Source organism: Rhinolophus sinicus, linkage group LG13 (genome assembly GCF_036562045.2).
Source record: "Rhinolophus sinicus isolate RSC01 linkage group LG13, ASM3656204v1, whole genome shotgun sequence".
In the NCBI taxonomy this organism is placed as follows: domain Eukaryota; kingdom Metazoa; phylum Chordata; class Mammalia; order Chiroptera; family Rhinolophidae; genus Rhinolophus; species Rhinolophus sinicus.
In genome coordinates this window covers 57,404,663-57,426,496 of record NC_133762.1, presented here as the reverse complement: position 1 = coordinate 57,426,496, position 21,834 = coordinate 57,404,663, and the positions used below count along the sequence as shown (strand labels likewise).

At 37.4% G+C, this 21,834-nt stretch overlaps 1 protein-coding gene and 1 long non-coding RNA gene across 8 annotated transcripts in view; one reads left to right on the top strand and one right to left on the bottom strand.

Moving 5' to 3' along the window:
- Positions 1-21,834, top strand: part of RALGAPA2 (Ral GTPase activating protein catalytic subunit alpha 2) — a 332,722-nt gene that overhangs the window by 150,444 nt on the left and 160,444 nt on the right. For all 5 annotated transcript variants that reach the window (XM_019712539.2, XM_019712535.2, XM_019712536.2 and 2 more), the window contains 3 exons: positions 5,868-6,061; positions 6,917-7,015; positions 7,250-7,405. In XM_019712539.2, coding sequence (XP_019568098.2) covers positions 5,868-6,061; positions 6,917-7,015; positions 7,250-7,405 — 449 coding nt within the window. The remainder of the gene's footprint in view (positions 1-5,867; positions 6,062-6,916; positions 7,016-7,249; positions 7,406-21,834) is intronic.
- Positions 1-21,834, bottom strand: part of LOC141568264 (uncharacterized) — a 32,522-nt gene that overhangs the window by 6,983 nt on the left and 3,705 nt on the right. For 2 of the 3 annotated variants that reach the window (XR_012491363.1, XR_012491361.1), the window contains exons 2-4: positions 20,840-21,046; positions 12,215-12,374; positions 11,181-11,293 (exon numbers count right to left, since the gene is read on the bottom strand). This is a non-coding gene — a long non-coding RNA (uncharacterized LOC141568264). The remainder of the gene's footprint in view (positions 1-11,180; positions 11,294-12,214; positions 12,375-20,839; positions 21,047-21,834) is intronic. The other variant, XR_012491362.1, reaches the window with a different exon arrangement.

Here is a 21,834-nt window from a genome sequence, read left to right as displayed (position 1 = left end):
TATCTTTCCCTTCTTCTTCGTCTTCCTCTTCCTCTTCTTCTTCCTCCCCCTCCTCCTCCTCTTCTTCCTCCCCCCCTCTTCTTCTTCTCCTTCTTCCTCTTCCTCTTCTTCTTTCTTCTTCTAGAAATCCCTTTAACAGTTTTTTTTGTAATAGTGGTTTGGCGGTGATGAACTACTTCAGCTTTTTCTTGTCTGGGAAGTTCTTTACCTGTCTTTGTTCTAAATAATAGCTTTGCTGGGTAGAGTAATCTTGGTTGTAGGTCTTTGCTTTTCATCACTTTGAATATATCATGCCAGTTCCTTCTGTCCTGTAATGTTGCTGTTCAGAAATCAACTGACAGTCTTATGGGGGCTCCCTTGTAGGTAGCTAACTGCTTTTTTCTTACTGCTTTTAAGATTCTCTCCTTATCTTTAACCTTTGCCATTTTAATTATGTGTCTAGGTGTGGGCCTCTTTGGGCTCATTTTATTTGAGACTCTCTCCACTTCCTGGTTGTATGGTCTGTTTCCTTTGCCAGGTTAGGGAAATTTTCTGTCATTATTTCTTCAAATATGTTTTTAATTCCTTGCTCTCTTTCTTCTCCTTCTGGTACTCCAGTGATGCAAATGTTGGTATTCTTGATATTGTTCCATATTGTTGCAGAGAACCAGCCCTTAAACTATCCTCATTATTTTGAATTCTTCTTCTTCTTCTTTTTTTTTTCTTCTTTTTTGCTGTTCTGGTTGGGTGTTTTCTGCTACCTTGTCTTCCAAATCACTGATTCGATCCTCTGCTTCATCCAATTTACTGTTGGTTCCCTGTAAAGTATTCTTCATTTCTGTTATTGTATTTTTTAATTCCTGACTGGTTCTTTTTTATGTTTTCTAGCTCCATTTTTATGTTTCCTATCTCTTTGGTAAAGTTCTCACTGGGATCATTATAACCAGTGTTTTCGTCTCTGTATCTGGTAGCTTGATTGTCTCCATTTTGTTTAGTTCTTTTTCTGGAGATTTGTTCTGTTCTTTCATTTGAGACCTGTTTCATTGTTTCTTCATTTTGGCTGCTTCCCTGCATTTGTTTCTATGTATTAGGTAGAGCTGCTATGTCTCCCTGTTTTGGTACAGTGGCACTGTGTAGTATGTGTTTTATGGGGCCCAGTAGTGCAGTCTCCGTGTTCACCTGAGCCAGGTGCTCCAGGTATGTCCCTTTGTGTGCCCTCCTGTTGTAGTTGAGCCTTAATTGCTGTTGGCATGTCAGTGGGAGGGACTGACCCTCAGGCTGATTGGTTGTAAAGATTGGCTATGACTACAGTAGAGGAACCATGGTGCAGGGGCTTACCCTATGGAGTATGATTTGCTTTAGCAGGATTTTGGTGCCTGCCCAGACTGTCCTTTTGGAGCATTGTTTGTGGAGGTGGTTGAGTGGTGCTCTGGTGTGGTCTGAAGCTAACCACTGGATGTATTGGTTATGGGGCCTCTTGGGAGGGGCTCTTGTGCAGGCCAACATCAGCTGGTGCCTGTGCCTGCCAGGGACCACTTGGTATGAGCTGTAAAATGATCTGCAGATGGTTGCTACTACAGTGTTTCCCTGAAAATAAGACCTAGCTGGACAGTAAGCTCTAATGTGTCTTTTGGAGCAAAAATTAATATAAGACCAGGTCTTATTTTACTATAAGACTGGGTCTTACATAATATAATATAAGACCGGGTCTTATATTAAGTTTTGCTCCAAAAGATGCATTAGAGCTGATTGTCCAGCTAGGTTTTATTTTCAGGGAAACATGGTAGTGCTGGGGTTGGAGGTGCCTGGGAGAGGTAAGCTGTGAACTGAGGCAGGCTGCCAGTAGTGCCAGGCTTCAGGCTGCTCAGCAAGAAATAAGAGGCATGCTGAGGCAAGATGCTGCTTGTTTGGTGTTTGTGAACCTTTGAGAGATTTTAGGAAAGTCTGCAGCATGAGGCAAGACAGGCTATTTGTATGGAAAAGCTCCTGCAAGAGGCTTGGGTGGACCCACAAATTGGATGGGGCCGGGCCTCGGAGAATCAACATGGTGGAGCAAACAGAGTTAGCTAGGTTGATAGAGTCTCAAATATGGAACCCACCTGCTGGGTTGGGGGAGGGCTCATCAAAGGAACAGTGGCTTCTGCCAGCATCTGTCTGAGTGAAAGCTGCCTGTCTATCCCTCACCCAGCCAGGGAATTCAGTTCCTCCCCATGTATCCCTGATACCTTTCAGGCTGCCTGAGAGCTGGGGCTCAGCATGAATGAGTCTATCAGTGAGTAAGTTCATGCACAAGCCCTTTAAAAGGACTACCTGGGACTCCTGCAGCGCTCTGTCTCACTCAGCCACAATCTTCACTGGTTTTCACAGCCAGAAGTTACGGGGACTTCTCTTCCCAGCACTAGAACCCTGGGCTGGAGAGCCTGGTGTGGGGCTGGGATCCCTCTCTCCTCAGGGGGGACCTCCACAGCCGAGATACCCCTGTTGATCTTTAACCACCATACATGAGTGTGTGGCCAGCTTCTTTCGCTTCTCTGCCCCTCCTACCAGTCTCGACATGGCTTCTTCTGTATTTCCTTAGTTATAGGATTTCTGTTCAACTAGACTTCAAGTAATTCTTAATGATGGTTGTTCTGGACTTTAGTTGTAATTTTGATGTGGTTGTGGGAGGAGGCGAGCACAGCATTTACCTACTCCACCATCTTGACTGGAAGCCACAAACAGCTTTTGCAAATTGCAGATACATGAGATGTAAAGGACGTCGCAGACTTGAGTACACTGAATCCTGTGACAGTAGTGGAGAAAGCCAAGAAGCAACCTGACTACAATTATTACAGGTTTCCTAAAAAGGTTAGAAAATTGCCCACACAAAGTCGCTACAGAAGTAGGAGGTAATGGTGGAGCTAAAAATATGAAAACTGTAAGTCTATTTAAGAAGTAGTTAGAGCTTCACAACAGAAGATGGAGAGAATAAATTAGATTTCTGGCCTGGATTCACCACCAATTCACAGCTGAATGTAGAGGTGCTATCTCGAAAACAAAGTAACTAAATAAGAGTTTATATACTCACTGAGCAGGAAAGAGTCTTACTTCTGGAATTTGAGTTCTAGAAAAAGAAAAAAAAACACCCTAAAGGCATGTACAAGGTGTGGTCAAACAATATGGTGAATGTTTAAATAAAAACATTATTACAATAAAAGACACATTGCCATTAATCCCCCTCAAAATACTCTCCTTGCTTTGAACACATTTATCCCATCATTCTTGCCACTTTCCGAAGCAGTTCTGGAAGTCTTCTTTCATGAGTATCTTTAGTTGCGCTGTCGTAGCTGTCTTGATGTCCTGAATCAATTCAAAACTTTTACTTTTCATGGTCATTTTGACTTTGGGGAAGAGCCAGAAGTCACGCGGTGCCAGATCCAGTGAATAAGGTAGGTGAGGACACACCATTATATTTTTATTTGACAGAAATTGCTGTACCAGAAGCGATGTGTGACACGGAGCCTTTTCCACTGTGATAAAGAACTATGGTGAATGCTACTGCCAAGTGCCATCCAATGGAAAGGCAGGGATTTTTGATATGGGAAGTGGCAAGTCGAACCTTAGTAACAGTGTGTGACAAGTTTCAACTTGTTCGGTGCAGTCAGTCAGGTGTGAGTTATGGTTGAGAGAAGGTGTGTTTTAAAGTGTGCCTTAAATGATCCTCCATCATGACAATGCTCCGTGTCACACATCACTTCTGGTATACAACAATTTCTGTCAAATAAAAACATTACAGTGTGTCCTCATCCACCTTCTTCATCGGATCTGGCACCGTGTGACTTCTGGCTCTTCCCCAAAATCAAAGAGATTCAGACATCGAGGCAGCCATGACAGGGCAACTAAAGACACTCACGAAAGAGGACTTCCAGAACTGCTTCAGAAAGTGGCAAGAACGATGGGATAAGTGTTTGAAGTGAAAGGGAGTATCGTGAGGGGATTAATGACAGTATGTCTTTTACTGTAATAAACCTTTTTATTTAAACATTCACCATATTGTTTGATGTCACCTCGTATAACTGAAGTTCTCCAAAAATATGGTGAAACTCACCAAAGACTATGCCTATGGACTAAGCTTCCATTCAGCTCTTTTGTGGACTGCTCTTTAATATGAACAGATAACCAAGGCTCCCCAGCCATTTGAAGAAGATACCAATATGAAAATATGAGACAAATACAAGAATATGGGAGTGGAGCAGGGTGGAACACATCTTAAAAGAAGAAGAGACCACAGAAAGAAAAATTTAAAACTATGTGTTACATTGCAAGAAACAGGAATATCAAAATATACAAAGAGCATAATATACAAAGAGCTTTTGGATATTAAAAATATGACAGCAGAAATAAAATCAAGTCAATAGAAGGGTTAGAAGACAAAGTTGGAGACATCCACTTTGCATCTATAAAGTAGAACAAAAACAAAAAAGATGGGAAATGGGAATGAAAATTAAGACCTATGTGAGATATTAAACCTTAAATAGGAGGTTGAGAAAGAGATAGAAAAAACATAAGAGAGGAAATTATCAATGAAATAATTAAATAAAATTTCACCAAATTGAAGAACATTAATATTGTAGCTAAAAGGACCTAATGAGTGCCAAACAGTGGTTGAAAATAAATAATACCAAGGCACATTATGAGTCTTCAGAATACTAGGTGCAAACACAGGATACTAAAATTTCCCAAGTTAACAATTTTTCATTAAAAAAATTTCAAGTATCAGATAATGCTGACTTTAAAATTACAAAGGAAACTATTAGAAAGTGGAGCAAAGCATTTTCAGCATATAATTCTATATCCAACCACACTATGAATTACAGGTTAGGGATAAACACTTTCAGATATGTAAGGACATACCTCTTTTCCAGGCAGCCACTAGAAGGTATGGTCTACAAAGGAAGGATTAAACAAAGAAATAATAATGTGTGCCATTTTTGGTTGTGGTCTGACAAAAGAGAGATGTAAACATATGTTCACACAAAAACCTGTACATAAATGTTTATGGTAGCTTTATTTATAATCACCAAAACCAGGAAACTATCTAAATGTCCTTCAACATGTGAATGGATAAACAAACTTTGATAACATCCATAAAATAGAATATTAATTTGCAACACGAAGGAACGGACTGATGCACACAGCTACGTGGATGAATCTGAAATGTGTTATGCTTCGTTAAAGAAACCAGACAGGAAAGCTACACACTGTAGGATTCCATTCGTATGACATTCTGGAAAAGGCAAAACTATAGGGACAGAACCAGCAGTGGTTGCGATGTGCAGAGAATAGGGGAAACAGACTGACTATAAAAGAGCACTTTTGTTGTGATGAGGCTCTTCCACATCTCAATTATGGTTTCAGTTAATGGTGACTGTTACATGATTGTATACATTTCTTTAAACTCCTTGAATCTAAAAGGGATAAAATTGTAAGCAAATTATATCCCTAATAAACCTGAGTGAACAATAAGAACCACTGTAAATGTTACTCCGGTAATGAGGCCTTCCCTGGCCTCCTAGTGTTCATGGCCCTGTTCCCTACCCATCCTACCAAGTTCCCCTCCTTCCCTTCCCCTGCTTTAGAAAACCCTTTGCCGGGTCTCCAGGAACTGTTTGGTCATCTCTAAGTTGTTGCCCTTTTCACTTAAAGAATTAAAGTCATTTGACCTTTCTTCATTGATCCTGATTTTCTACTCTTTTAAATGGTCTCCTATTTCATACTTTTCATCTTAATTGTTTTACCCAGAATACATAAACTTTCAAATATAGGTAATTTGCATTTTTTTAAAAAGCATTCTAATGGTGAAATCAAGATTGTGTCTCCAGGGTTAACACTCATGTTTTTATCCATAGATAGCAGTGAATGCCTTGCAGACGACTGTAGTATAATCGCTGGAGGGAACCTCATTGGTTGGCACCCAGACTCAGCCGCTGTGTTGTGGCGAAGAGTCTTGGGAATCCTCGGAGATGTGAATAATATCCAGTCACCCAAGGTCCATGCCAAAGTTTTTGGCTACCTCTATGAACTCTGGTACAAACTAGCAAAGGTATGTCCTGCTATGTTACCTTTTATTCTAATGTGGGAACATTTATTCCTTGTTTAACATGAGAACTATTGCAGTTCACTACTGAACATATCCTGGAACAAAAGTTAGGTGTTTATGCAAAGAATGTTTGATTATCAAATAATAATACTTAATGGTTTGGTCATTTTATAAATGCAGAAGAGTTATTTAATTTAATGCATAAGTAGACTATTACTATAGGATTTTTAAGAAAATGGTATCATTCAGTAGTTTTAATTACTCTCTTTATAAAAGTGGTACTGGTTTTATTCTTTTTTTTTTAATTATTCTTTTTGTTGTACAATAAAACCAGTGGGAATGGTTTGGAAAATGTAGGACAATACTAAGAAAAATATTAACATCACCATCCCACAGAGATAACCAATATTAATATGTAGTCTTATTTCTAGGGATAAACACATTTTTACAAAAGTAGAATCTTAGAGTACATATAATTTTCATTCTGGCTTTTGTTTTTGTTTATAACATACATTTTCCCCCATGTTACTGTATTTTTAAAAAGAGAACATGATTCATGTTTGTATGGTATAACTTGTTGAGCCATTCCTTTTCATTTGGAATTTAACACCTCTCTAGGCATTAACATTCAAGGAAAAACAATGCCCTAGTTTTGTATTAAATCTAAAACCACATACAGTAGATAAACAATTCAAAAGGACACTAGATTTCACAATAAAAGAAAAACTTGTAAATATTGTAGGTTTTCACTCAACTTATAGAAATTTAATTGGAAGCAGCTATTTGACCATGGAACACAATATTGAAATATTGGGATAAACTGTTGTCTTCCCTAAAATTCTCCTCTGTGTGAATTAGATACGGGATAATCTAGCAATAAGTCTGGATAACCAGTCTTCTCCATCTCCTCCGGTCTTGATCCCACCACTCAGAATGTTTGCATCATGGCTATTTAAGGCAAGTAGATATGTGTTTATTCCTTTCTTGTAATTTCCTCTTCCTTCCTGAAATTGAGTTTTAAAAATGTAATTGCCCAAGACTGCATGTTTTGAAGACAGGCTGGATCTTACTAAAGCCAATACGTCCCACATCTCCATGAACAACTCTTATGGAAAACTGAGAAGTAAATGAAATGTCTAAATGCTCTGCATCTGGAGTTGATTAAATCTTTAAACATCATCTCCTTGGCAGGCGACAACATTGCCAAATGAATATAAGGAAGGCAAACTACAAGCCTACAGACTAATCTGTGCCATGATGACCAGACGCCAGGATGTTCTGCCAAACTCGGACTTTCTGGTGCATTTTTACCTTGTGATGCACCTGGGATTAACCAGTGAGGATCAGGTATTTTGTGACTTCTTTATCATGGTAGTCAGTTATTTGGAAAGTGCATATCACTCTTTGCAAGTTAAATTGGAGTTTATGAAAATATATCAGAAATGCTAAAATTCTCAGTAGTTTGAATTCTGTTATACACAGCAACAACATTGGTCTTCAAAAATGTAAATCTGACTTTCTCACATCCCTGCTTCTCCCACTGACTGCATTGCACCAACAAAATTTGAATTTCCTTCTATGGCCTGTACAATTCTTTGTGATCTAACCTCTGCCTGTGTTGTCAACCTCAAAAATGTGATTTCAACCACTTTTTGTTGGGGTTCTACATTAGATGTTGTTTAAAGAAAATGGTTCTGGTCATTCACAAAGGTTTGAAAACATTGTTTTAGGAGTTAGGATGTTGTTTTTTTTGAAGACCTCACCCATAAATTAAGGCTCGTGATGTTTCTTAATGAGACATTATTTTAATTTTTCCTAAAAGAAATATGATTGGTGGTTAAGTTGAAACAGAAATGCAAAAGCAGCCCCTAGCAACAGCGCCTCCTTGTAGACCCTGTGTGTGCAGTGTGGGATGTGGCCAGCCCCTGGCCTTCCTCCCTTGGAAAGTCCCCTGCCAGTGAGAGACAGGAATACTCTGACTCTTGATTTGCTCTCGGAATACCAGGCAGACAGGTGATGTGATTGGTTTGTACTTCACAGAGATTATTCTGGACTCTGTTTGGAGGATGGATTTAAAAATGTTACAGTAGTAGGACAGAGTAGGAGGTAGGGCCTGGAGAGAAGGAGATTAATTAGGAAGTGGTTAAATGAATGTAGATTTTTTAAATGATGAGAACGAAAATGGTAGCATTGGAGAAGGAAAGAAGGAATAGTAAAGATTCAAGAAATTTTAAGGCATTTAATTTTATCAGTAGGTCTTCTTGACCAATTAGAGGTATGGAGAGTGTTTCAGAATTTACCCTTTAAATTATAGATACTTATCAATGAACTTGAATCATTCATGAACTACCAGTAGCTGTCCTTTCTGTATTTCTTTTGTTCTTTGAATGTGTGATGCAGCCATACAGACCTTTTGATATCCTTCGGATACATGTAAGAGGTCATTCTCCTGATTAACCAGCTTTTCTTTGTTGTTTCAGAATGCACCTGAACTTTCCCAATCCTTAGGCCCTAATTAACTCTTGCAGTGTATTCCCTGATAAAGACTTTGAGCTTTAATCGCTGAGTTTTTATTAGCCATATTGACTACTGAGTTTTCTTTATCATATTTGCTTCAATTTCAGCAATGTGTAAAGGACATCTATTTATCAGGTTGAACTTAGATATATAGTCTCACTTATTTCCCAAATAAATAAAGAAACAGAGATGTGAAAGTAGAACTCCTTTGTGCTCCATGCTCAGATATTTTGCAGCCATCATTGCAGGTGGAAGCATCTTTTACATAGTGATTTAATTCAGGGCATATGGAAGATTAAGGGGTATAAATAGGGAAGAGAATTAACTCTCACAGATAGTAATGAGATTCCTCAGTGACAGAGCCAAGAGATGAAGCTTTAGTTAACAGTGCTATACTTAAAAGCAGGGTTTTGCTAAGATTTTTTAGGAAAAACATTTACTTGAAAATAATAATCAACTGTAGAATCTTCTAATATAATAAAAACAATTTGAAATAAACAGTAAACAGTATTCCTAGAATGAATTTTTTTAGAAAGTCACATAAATAGGTGTAAGTTTAGAATCATCTTTCTATTTTAAAGTGTGTTGGAATAAAAATGAAGCAACAAAATGAGGTGAAATAAACATATTGTAACATTTGAGAACTAAAACATTATTTCAAAAAATAAGACTTTACAGTGTAGAAAAAGGAGTTTTCAAATTGTATACTTAAAATCATTTTTCACATTTTAATGCATGCCATGTTTTTCATTAAGTTTGATCTGTCATTCTTTGTAAAATACGTTACTAGAAGTATTCCCAATGTCCAGACTTCTAAGACAAAACAGGAATATCATAAATCTCTTTTATAATCTGCCTATTGTTTAGGCCATTAGAAGCTTGAAATTGACTGTTTTGCTTTAACCTTAACAATTATTGGTATATGTTTTAGAAGCCCTAACTGTCTGCCAAACAGAATTACTCTGAATAAACTTTATTCCTTTGCCAGAAGAAAATTATACAGAAGACCTTATAATGAAAGAAACTTTTCTTATTTAAGTGAGAAATATCTCTGGTAATTAGTTTAACCATGGGTCCACATGTCTAAATAGATCATGGTAGTGGTTCCAGAATTTGTATGTACTTCTGGAAACACATGTTATATTAATTTTTTAAAAGAAAATAAATTTTTGACTGTAAATAATACAGTTAAATTTTTTAATTGGCAGACTGTGCACCTGTGACTGGTACCATCTCGGGGCGTATTTCCCTCTTGTGAGAGTTCTCAAAGAGCCACACTTTTATGTAGCCTGGAACTAAAAGACTTTGTTGCTGCAGAGAGAACCTTATAAAATTTTTCTTATTTTTGAGTAAGATAAGTGATAGCAAGTAATTTTTAGAATTTTAACATTTATTAGTTTTGTCTTACAAATAAAATCCAAGGTGAATTTCCTCCTTTCGCCTCTGGGTGGCAAACTTGTCTGCATGACTCTCAGGTTTGTGGTTCAAGGACCACCACTGAGCTTTAAAGCTGCCTCAGACCCAGGGCCCTGTGAGCCTGACACGCATGGTCATTTTGCAAATGCTTTTCTCAATCTGAGATTACCAAAATTATGTCAGTTGTGACTAATAAAGTGTTGAATTCGAAATAAGCTCTAAGATGTTAAAAGTCTTTTTTACAGATACAAGGATACTTATAGTAATTGAAGACTTTTTTAATTAAACTGTGTGAAATAGATGTCTTGAAGATTATGTCTCGTTATACAATCATGGAAAATCATGGTTTCATTTAATATGATAGCAAATTAATTATGTAAACAAATCTAGCTATCTCTATGTTTAAAAATAATAATAATATGTGTACCAAATAGCCAGAATTCAAAATGTTACATTCCAAACCAACTTTTTTTGATATTGGTTGGACCAGTTTTAACTATTTTAATAACTTAATAATTTAATAGCTAAAATTATGACCTTATCAAATAGCATTTCCCACAGTGTGACTTCATGATTTTCTAGTATGAAAAAAATGCTTTGAAATAGCTTTATTTTTCCCTCGACTAAGAAGTTTTCAAAATTGATTATGTTATGTTATGGGTTTAGAGAAATAATTAGGATCATAAAGACTTTCAAAATAACAATAAATTATGAACAAAATTTGGGGTGACTTGTGGGGCTGCCCAGCCTGCCTGTGAAGGGGTCTTCCATTTGGTTTCCTTCTACCTGGCTGCTCTGTGTCTGGTGGGCTGGTGGGAGTGGATGATCTTTGTTACCCCAGCACCTGCAGTGCCACAGTCTGCTGGGAATTGTGTGATGTTGTCCCATTGATTCTTCTCCGCAGTTCAGTTAGGTAAATATCATGACCCACTGTATTTTTTGAACTAAGAGAATTTTTGCCCAGTGCCACATATTTTAAAAAGGCTATTAGAGTTCACAGGCAGGCCTAGCTTATTCCATAGGGTATATCTTTTTCATTGATTCACAGCTAGTAACAAGTTGGCCAATAAAGCAGTCCTTGGACTTGGTCCTCTCTTCTCTCTTGTTTTACCTGGGCTCTGGCCTTGGTTCCACCCGACCTCAGAATCCGCCTTTATTGGAGTACCTCCCACATCCAACCTGCAAATACCTTTCTATAGTTGCCTTCCACGTTCATCACCATCTTTCAACTTTTCTTTTAAAGCTGTTCCTGGTTCTTCTTAGGTTTTCATAATGCTTAAGCAACTTCTTCACCTCAATCTTCTGTAAAATATTTGGACATGAAAGGAGTTATGATTTGGATTTATTAAAAGCAGTTCCTATTAATTTCATCATTATTTAAAACATATGGAAAGATCAATATGTGTGAAATGGAAAAGGACAGTTGAGGAAAGAAATTTTATTTTTATGTTTTTAAGAACATATATCAAAAACTGAAAAGTTTTCTTTGCTTAAAATAAGCAGTCTATTTTTTAACAATGACTTACAGATTTAATGTCTTAATGTAATTTGTCATACATCAAAGTTAAGTTCTCTTTTAAATGAAAAGCTTACATTAATGCAGAATTATTATTGCAAATTTGCACGTAGAACTTTTGGGAAATGAAGGTCTTTGTGATTTTCATCTATAATGTCCTATTATCGTATTTTATAACACACCAAAAAAGCAACACACCAAAGAAGCCTCTCTTAGCAGGAGGAATATGTATTGTTCTGCTCTGAAGTAACAATCCAGCTACAAATCTGAATCATAATAGTACAAAGTTATGATACAGTATAATATAGTGTGAAATTGTGTAACAGTTAAGAGCATGGACCTCAGGACAGCCTGTCTGAGCTCCAATCTTGGCTATAACTTTTTAAAAAAAATTTTATTAAATTTATTGGGGTGACATTGGTTAGTAAAATTATATAGGTTTCAAGTGTACAATTCTATAATACATCACCTATATATTGCATTGTGTGTTCACCATCCAGAGTCAGTTCTCCTTCTGTCACAATATATTTGACCACCTCTACCCTCTTCTACCTCACTCCCCCTTTACCCTTTGGTAACCGCTAAACTGTTGTCTGTGTCTATGAGATTTTGTTTAATTTTTTGTCTTGTTTGTTTGTTGCTTTCAGTTTTATATTCCACATATGAATGAAATCACATTGTTCTCAATTTTTTTCTGTCTGACTTACTTCTTTTAGCATAATAATCTCAAGATCCATCCATGTTGTTGCAAATGGCAGTATTTCATCTTTTCTTATGGCCAAGTTATATTCCATTGTATATATGTACAACATCTTCTTTATCCAATCATCTATTGTTGTTTCCATGTCTTGGCTACTGCAGATAATGCTGCAATGAACATAGGAGTACATATATCTTTACGGACAAATATTTTCAGATTTGTTTTGTATAGGTACCAGAAGAGGGATTGCTGGGTCATATGGTAATTCTATTCTTAATTTTTTGAGGAATCTCCATACTGTTTTCCATAGTGGCTATACAAATTTACATTTCCCACCAACAGTGTATGAGGGTTCCTTTTTCTCTAAAGCCTCTCCAACACTTGTTATTGTTTGTCTTGTTGAGAATAGCCATTCTAACAGGTCTGAGTGGTATCTCCCTATGGTTTTGATTTGCATTTCCCAACTAGCTTGTGAAATTGAGCATTTTTTCATGTATCTGTTGGCCATTTGTATGTCTTGGGAGAAGTGTCTGTTCAGTTGTTTTGCCCATTTTCTTAATTGGATTGTTTGGTGTGTTTTGTTGTTGTTGAGTTGTATGAGTTCTTTATGTATTTTGGGTATTAGCCCCTTATGGGAGGTATTGTTTGCAAATATCTTCTCCCATTCAGTTGGATGACTCTATTTTGTTGACGGTTTCCTTTGCTGTGCAGAAACTTTTTAGTTTCATATAGTCCCATTCATTTATTTTTGCTTGTACTTCCCTTGCCTTTGAGGTCAAGTTCATAAAATCCTCTTTGAACCCAAGTTCCATATGTTTAGTAACTATGTTTTCTTCTATGCAATTTATTGTTTCAGGTCTTATATTTATGTCTTTGATCCATTTTGAGTTAATTTTGGTATATGGTGACAGATAGCAGTCTAATTTCATTCTTTTGCACGTGGCTTTCCAATTTTTCTAGCACCATTTATTAAAGAGTCTTTTCTCCATTGTATGTTTCTGGCTCCTTTGTCAAAAATTTTATATATATATTTTTATATATAAAATTTTATATATAAAAACATACATATATATATGTATGTATATATGTATATATATTTCTGTGTTCTCAATTCTATTCCATTGATCTATGTGTCTGTTTTTCCTGCCAGGACCATGCAGTCTTGATTATTGTGGCTTTATAGTATAAATTGAAATCAGAGTGTGATACCTCTGGCCTTGTTCTTTTTACTCAGGATTGCTTTGGCTATTTGGGGGTCTTTTGTGATTCCATACAAATCTGATGATTTTTTTTATTCCATTTCTTTAAAAAATGCCATTGGGATTTTGACGGGGATTGCATGAAATCTGTATATTGCTTTGGGCATTATGGTCATTTTAACTATGTTGATTCTTCCAGTCTGTGAACACAGAATATCTTTCCATTTCTTTGTGTCTTCCTCAATTTCTTTTAATAACATCTTATAGTTTTCAGTTGGCTATATCTTTATTAGCCAAGTCATTTGACCTCGTTGTATTTTGGTTCCCTTACCTATAAAACGCAGGTAATTATAGTGCCTACTTCAGAGGGTTGTTTGAAAATGTTGAGGAGGTAAAACACATAATGTACTCAATTTGGAGCCTGGACACAATAGCCTTCAGTAAGTTTGAGCCCTTGCAATGATTCTAGAGAGGGTGTAGAGAAGGACAGCAACAACTAGAGTCTTCTTCCGCATATGTTCTTACTTTTGAACATAATAATTTGACTAAAAATGCAACTAGGCATTGTGGAATTTCAGAACATGTAGAGAAATGACCTCTCGCCACATTGTGGGTCAAACACAGAAATGATATGTTTATTTAATCCTTGTGTGATTCCAAAACGTTCCTTGTGTGTCCCTGGCCATTGGTTCACTTTCCACCCATTCCTCATCCCACCCAGTGTGCCTTATAAATGATGGAAGCCGGAAAGCTGAACTCGGCATGTCCCCAGCTCCTTGCAGCTGGGTTGACATTGACCCAGGTTCCATCTGGCAGAGGCACCTACGTGATGCTGGAAAGCGGATGTGGGGAGTGGTGGGCAGCAGCTGTCATGGAAGTTCTGCTCGGGCACCTGTATGACTGGCAGCGGGAGCAGGCAGCGGAGTCTTGTTGGAACTGCTCTGTGCTGTGCCTACGTGTTCCTGCTTGCCATCTTGTTCCTGGCTGTAGAGGGTTCATGCTCGGTTCCCTGGCACTTCTAGAAATTCTAACAGCCATCTAATGCCCTGATATAAATCCCTTTCCTCTTAATCTCAGCAGAGCAGATTCTGTTATTTGCAAGTAAGAACCTGGGGCAGACGGTGACTACTCTGCAAGGTACCGTGCTGGGCACTAGCGATGCATGGTTAGCACTGGTTCATATTTCAGTTGTTACGTGCATTTGTAGCATCCCCTACTCCTTTAATTTTAGTTACTGGCTTTGTAGCCAAGAATATTTAACTTGTTTTAGGAACATTTTGCTTTCATTTAAATTTATATTTGAATGAACCTTTGCCACACAAATGTTAAAGAAAACACAATTTTAAACATATGTAGAGTAATATCCTATCATAGAAGTCAAAATAGTTCATGACTTTCTTAACGGATGTTACAATCTCCTCTCATGAGGTATATGATGGAATAATATAATAATAAACAGTCATTTGTAAAAAGATCCCAAGGGGCCCCTCAGTGAGCATAATACTCAACTATGAAAGCAAGGCGCAGGGGTGATACTTGTAATTTGGCCATACCTGGCTCTTTTAATAACCCCAGACAGCCTGTATCATGCAGTGATGTGTAATAATTGCATCACCTTTTCTCAGACAAAGAATTATCCTTTGCTGAAAATTTAGACTTTTAACTAGAACCATATATGTTAGATATACATAAATTTATAAATATATTTAAAGCTAAACATAAATGTTCAGTTTCAGAGAAGGAAGAATTAAGATGGCAAATTAAGGATCTTGTTTATCTCACATTCAAAGAAATAATTCTAATACATCTACCATTGCTTATCTGTACAGCAAGTATTTTCTTTTTTACCAAGGTTTGAATTAATGGGATTTTAATTCAATGCTAGCAGGTTAAAGTGCATATTTATAAATTTAAAGGTCCAACTGATGTTTAGGCGATTAAATATTAACCCTGATGTGTATCAGTAGAGGAACTTTGGAAGGCTAATTTAAAAACTTTATTTAAAAACAATTAAAAGAAAACTATAGGGTTGTACAGTGAGTAAAAATAGGACTAATTCTGGGCCTTATTCCTAAGGTTTTTAAGAATAAGGAAATGTATCTTCCAAGGCTGCAAAATGTATTCAACATTTGACTTCTATGTATGACAAGCTTCATATCAGATGCTAAAAGATTTGGGTGCTAGATTCAACTTTGTCACCCACTGGCCATGGGTACTTGCCTGACCACAGGTGATCAAGTGATTGAGCTAGACTAGAGGACCTCTAAGGCTGCCTGCTATTGACCATTTTTGGACCTTCTGATTTATTTGGAAGCAGTTTATTATTAGGTTCTTTACTAAATATAATAAAACGTTCGATAAACTTCTCAGGTGGAATATTTTTCCTTACCATAGTAAAGACCTAATCAGGTTTTAAAGGTATATATTTATGTGAGACACACAAATGAGTATAATATCCATCAACTTGTGCAGAGGACCAAATGAGTGAGACACACGTTATAGGAATTGCACTGTGTTGAATACCCCTCTAGTTAAGTTGGTTTGAAAGCAGCTCATAGTGCAGGTGGGATTTCAGCAGGAATTTCAAGGATGAATAGGATTTAGATGATAGCACAAGAAGCAGGGGAGAATTTTGCATATCAAAGATACAGACCTTCTCAGGCCATGTTCAAGGTACAGTGACCATAGTGTTTTTTATTTAGTGTCAGATATGTACTTGAAATAATGTGTAGACATGAATTCAGGCAGCACTGTATAGAGCCTTGATTCAGAGTCTTTTTTCATCCCCTAGATAATTGGGAGCTGTTGACGGTTTTTGAGCATGACACTCAACATAACCAAAAAGCATTTTAGGAAGTTTAAACCACGGTGGTTATGTAAGATGGATTATAATCAGGAGAGAATGATGACAGCACACACAGAAAGGGAATTACTGTAGCAGCCCAGGGGCAAGGTAAGGAGGACTTCACAAGGATTGAGACACAGATGGGGTGTGTGTGAGTGTGTGTGTGTGTGCGTGTGTGTGTGTGTGTGTGTGTGTGTGCGTGTGTGTGTGTGTGTGTGTGTGTCAGAGAAAGAGAGATACTTTGGACAAGTAAAATATACAGTGCTGAGTGGTAAGTGCCCTCAAAAAGTAGAGCCTCTTGGCACTATTCCCATTATCTCTCAAAGCAAAAGTCAACTCAGAAAGGCAAGAAGATGAATTCAGAAAAAGGGGGGGGGGGTAGGATGTGACCCCTCTCAGCACTGTGTACATCTTAGCAAAAAGGCAGACAAACAGTGTATAGAGGAGTGTCCTCAAAGAATTCTTGCCTGTTAAGAAGTAGAAATGTATGGGAAAGATTTCCAGATACATTTTCTCTCCACTTAAGAGAACATACTTTCTAACCCTATTGGAGTTCAAACGTTGATGTGCAAACTATAAATTTATTTATAGTTGTTAAACCGGAGAACTTCTAAAGATCTCTGTTAATTTTATGTTTTTGTTAGCTGCTTAAGTTACTGTTTGTTTTTTGAAAGTAATTTGACACTAAAAAACAAATTTGTTTTCCTAAAAATACAATTTTTATTAGCTTTAATTTATTTAAATTAATGGGATTTTATTGAGTATAAAGGTTAACTGGAGCAATAAAAACTGTCAAGTTTGACTTAGGTTTGATGAAAGAATAGTATTTGCAAGGATAGGTAGATTATGTCGAGCCTCTCCTGACATGTATCGTTAAGTTAATGATAATTCTTATTATGTGCTTATTGTATAAATTCAGTGATGAAATGTAGAGTCTATCATATAGTTAATATTATACCATCAAGTAATGTCCAGTGGTTTCTAAGGGTTTCCTATAAGGTTTAATGAGAATGTACAAACCATAGGTTAGTCAAAGTTTTATCAAAAAAAATTATTATAACTGTTCAGCCATCACTGGCTGTGAAACTTAAGATAGACTATACCAAAATAAAAAACTGGAAAGTTTTTTTTTTTCTTTTACAGCTGTAAAACCAATAATTATTTTCACTAAGCTACTGACTGAACCCACTTACACCTAAATAAGGAGAGTAGAAATACGTAGAAGGAACAGATGGTGGAGGTTTGGTTACGAGGTTAAACACATGTGCAGTGAACTTGTTTCATAGCTTTAAAAGGTAAGATGATGGCATGGGAGGCTGATCCAGACAGGAAGAAGACTACCTGAGAGACCAGAAAGTAGAATTTTGTTTGATTTCCCTTTTTGGAGTTAAAGGTGTAAAGAAAGACTTTTCCTTCTTTAAGTAAATGCTATCAGTGAAGAATAGAAGTATGTATATTAGCTATAAGTGTTTAATAAATACATGCTTCATGAAATAAAGCATTAAACTGCAATATAATAGCAACTGAATGTATGTAGACAACTGAAAGATTTTGTTCTTACTAAACTGTTACCATATGATATGGTGTATATGCTGGCCTACATTTTTCAGTAAAGAAAAATGTTCTTTTGCCCTGAGGTCTCTCTCTGGAAGGAGACTGCATGGTGGCATCTTTCAAGGCCCAGATCTCCAGAATCTTCCTTAGTGGACTCTCTGGAGTGTATCTTGTCTTTTCACAGGCAGAGCAGGCACTCTATAAATGTGTTGATTGATAGAAAATTTAAAGAAAAAAAGGAAGACCTTAGAACCACATCACCTCATGGGGAAGAATGGGTGACCAAAGTAGATGAGTGGAATGAACCATCTGGTTGAGACTCTGGTTCCAACTATCAACTTCAAAGCAGTCATGAACTTTGTATGTGGTAAGCTAGTCAACATTCATTACCCTAGAACAGTGATTCCTGGGATGCAGGGGTATTTTGCTACCTCCCTTCCTCTGGGGACATTGGGCAATGTCTGAGGACATTTTGGTTGTCACAAGTGAGGAGTGGAGGGCTCTGGCATCTAGTGGGTAGAAGCCAGGGATGTCATTAAACTTCCTACGATAAAGAATTTATAATCAAAAGTGTCAATAGTGCTGAGGTTGGGAAACCCTGTTTTAAGAGTACTGTGCAGATGACACGGAGAAGAGGCAGGCAATATGAATCAAATGATAAACTCAGTGATCAAAACAAGTATGAAAGACTAGCTCTCTCAATTTAACCAAGGAAATTAAATCATACAAAAATTTAACCAAGGAGATTAAAGTAAGAGAGGCAAATGTTTTTGGTTGAACTATATGAAAATTGCCAGTATTGAACTATTTTTTCAGAAAAAGGGTGCAGTTTCATATGGTTCAACTTTTAAAATTCTGCATTTATGTTTTGAAAACTAGTTTAAGAAGTAAAACATGGAGTGATATGATTAATTCAGAGTCAGCATGAAAAATGGCTGAGATTTATTTCCGGAAGCCTTATCTGAATAAGTATTACAGCCTGTACCACAAAGTCTGAGGCACTGCAAGCGTGAATGGAGGCAGGAAGGGGTTTAGGGTGGTTCTACTCCCCTCATGCATGCTGCCCAAGTAGCTGAGAGGAAGAAGAATGGCCAGAAAACAGCTTGCATGGTGAAGAGTTGGCACATGGGCACAGATAATTGCCTTCTTCAAATGTCTCGAACTATGCCTATGGGGAGGGAGGGATCAGGCTGTCTTACTTCCAGAGCAGGGACTGACAGATGACTCCCGCTCACCACCAGAGACAACTTTCTAACCGAGTATCCTGTTGAGATATGGTAGATAATTGATTTGAGGTTTGTAAGCCTCTCAGTCTTTAAAGTATCTCTCCAAGGCTATCTGGCTTGGCTGTCTCATGGACTCCCTGAGGAAAAGGGACATCTACTTTAGAGCTTTAGCCCTGGCCTTGCACTTAAGTCGCTGCATCTGTCAGTCAGTGATCACAAAGCCTTTTCTGACTTGAGCTTCTTGTTTCGTGAAATAGTGTCATTGTGGCTCTCTTTGTGGGCCTTGGAAAGGTGAGGACAGTTAAGCCTTCAGTAGGTTCTGGTGTGGTCACTGCAGAGAGGATTCCCCGTTGTGTGAAATATCATTTGTTGACCTGCAAGGTTATCTTTTTCCATTTAGAATTCTATGAAGGTTTTTAGAGTTATTTTTTTTTTTAGGCAGAGAAGAGCTGAGAGATAGAGAGATGACATCCAGTGATATTTCAAGTACTGCATTGTACTTGGGGAGGGGATTTTTTAGCTCCCATTTGGAAAGGAGTGATTTTGAATATAAGAGATTTTAAATCATGATTGTGGTTTATACTCCATAAAGGATAGGTTTGGGTACAAGGAAATAACGTCAGGCAAAGTATTTTAAATTGCAAGTTTTGTTTCTGTGAGAAAGTGCTCTTCTTGTGGGAAATAATCTCTTTTTGTCTGTTGATTTCTTTTTAATACATAACAGTAAGTGATAGTATGCTAATTGCAGATTGTTCAGCTATTAATGCTATTTACTGGAACACATTTTTAGAGACAACATTGTTTTCTATAGAAACAATAAACAACAGTTTTTCTTTTGTTCTTCAATAGAAAAATATTCTTTGGTAGGTATTCATGGGCTAGAGAAATTTTAGCAAAAGAGAACCTTTTAGTAATAAGACGTTAAAATAAAAGACATACCTTTTTTTTTCTATACTAGAGGCTTCCTTTGACCATGTTCAGCATGGTCCTTTTGTCAAGACCCAGTGCCTTTGTGTCACCTATTTGCTTTTCTTCCCTGGGTCCCCATGGAATACTGCCTGTCCCACTGCAGGAGCCCTATGCTCTTGGCCTGGCCTCACTGCATAGCTGTTCTTTACCCCTAAGAGGTCATTGCTGGAAGTCAGGGACCATGCTTTATTCCGCCTCAAAATCCTCCCAGCAGCTGACATGGTACCTTCAACCAAGTCAGCACTTGAGAAATTTGTCAGCTTATTGTTGAATGTTTTTGTATGGAATTATCAGAATGACTTGGCTTTCATTTCACATTCTTTTTTAATGAGTAGATTTTACATTTATTTCAAGTCTTAATTTTCAGTTGATCCTTGAAAATTAATATTTTAGTGATATCATGATTAAAAATGATGGTGTAATTTAATACAATCAATGATGTATGAGGCTCTAGAATTTACAAACTGCTTTCAGATGTCTTCTTTGCCCTTTGTAAGAGCACTTTGGCGTTGGTTTCATTTCCATTCCCATTTTACAGATGTGAAATTGCTCGCTCAGGAGACAAAGTATATGCCCAAGGTTAAATAGCAAATTAGTGGTGTCTTTTAGGAATCTTATCTCCAAATCCCTCTTTTTCCTACTGCCTCATTCCCTCCAACAACTGCCTGAAAGTGACTTTGTTTAAGGAAAAAGAAACTATTTTTTTAGCCCCCCCCCCAAATGAATTTTATTATGTATAAATGAAAAAACAAAATGTTAGATACGGTAGGTAGTCCTAGAATTTGAAGCAGTGAGCCATTTGTCAACTCTTTAGAGGTCAATTAATTATGTAGGCATACCTTTACCTCCTTCCTTCTTGCTCTGGTAGGATTGGCATGTAACAGGCTTCCATCATAGGATGGGCAGACCAGGTGATGTCTCAGGTTTTTCAATACTGCTACTTTGTTAGTGGTTCTGGCCTGAATAAAGTTGACAGAGCTGGCTCCCTTTGGGATTTTTTTCTCTCAAATTTTTGCTAGTCTTCGGAGCTCTTTGTCCAACTACAACTTAAATTACAAAAAAAGGAGTAGTTGTAATTCTGTTGCCCAAGAAGAAATTAAAAATGGCACCGGTTGGGACTGCTCTACATAACTCATCCAGACCTCCATCCTACATTGGCAGGATGGTCTGTACACTCCCAGAATTGAATGACCACCTGATACCCTCTTTCTTATTTTTTTAAATACAGAAAAATGTTGAAAACTTCAACCTTGCTTCTATGTGCGGGTGGATAATTTCACTAGAGACCATACATTTGTATTAGCCTAGAATGAAAAGAATGGATAACAATCATATTCCAAATTTCATTTCTTTTCTGGTTTCAGAGCCCTCAGGAGATATGAGAAGCTTCAACAAAAACAGTTTAACTTCTTTCTTGTCATGGGCTGGGTAACAGCCCAGCCAAGCTCTGTGCCAAGCAGGCTCACTCTCATCCAAACCTGAGAACCACGTTTCCCAGTTTCATCAAGTGAGAAGGAAACATTTTTAAATGCAGTGGATGCTAGTCTTAGCAGCATCAGAAGCCCTAAATCTTTCAAGGAGAGTTGAGTCTGCAGGTGAAAGCACAGAAGCCACAGCTGGTGTGGGTTCGCTAGTGATCACTTTGAGGGAAAAATAGGAATCTTGATTTCTTGTTGCAATCCTGGTAAATTTCTTGATGTTTTTCCATAGAATATTTCTAATCACTGCCTCCCCACACCCATGCCTGCACATGGCACATGCACGCATGCACACACACACACACACACACACACACACACACAGTTTCTTTCTAACAGTTTCCTGAGAAGAATAC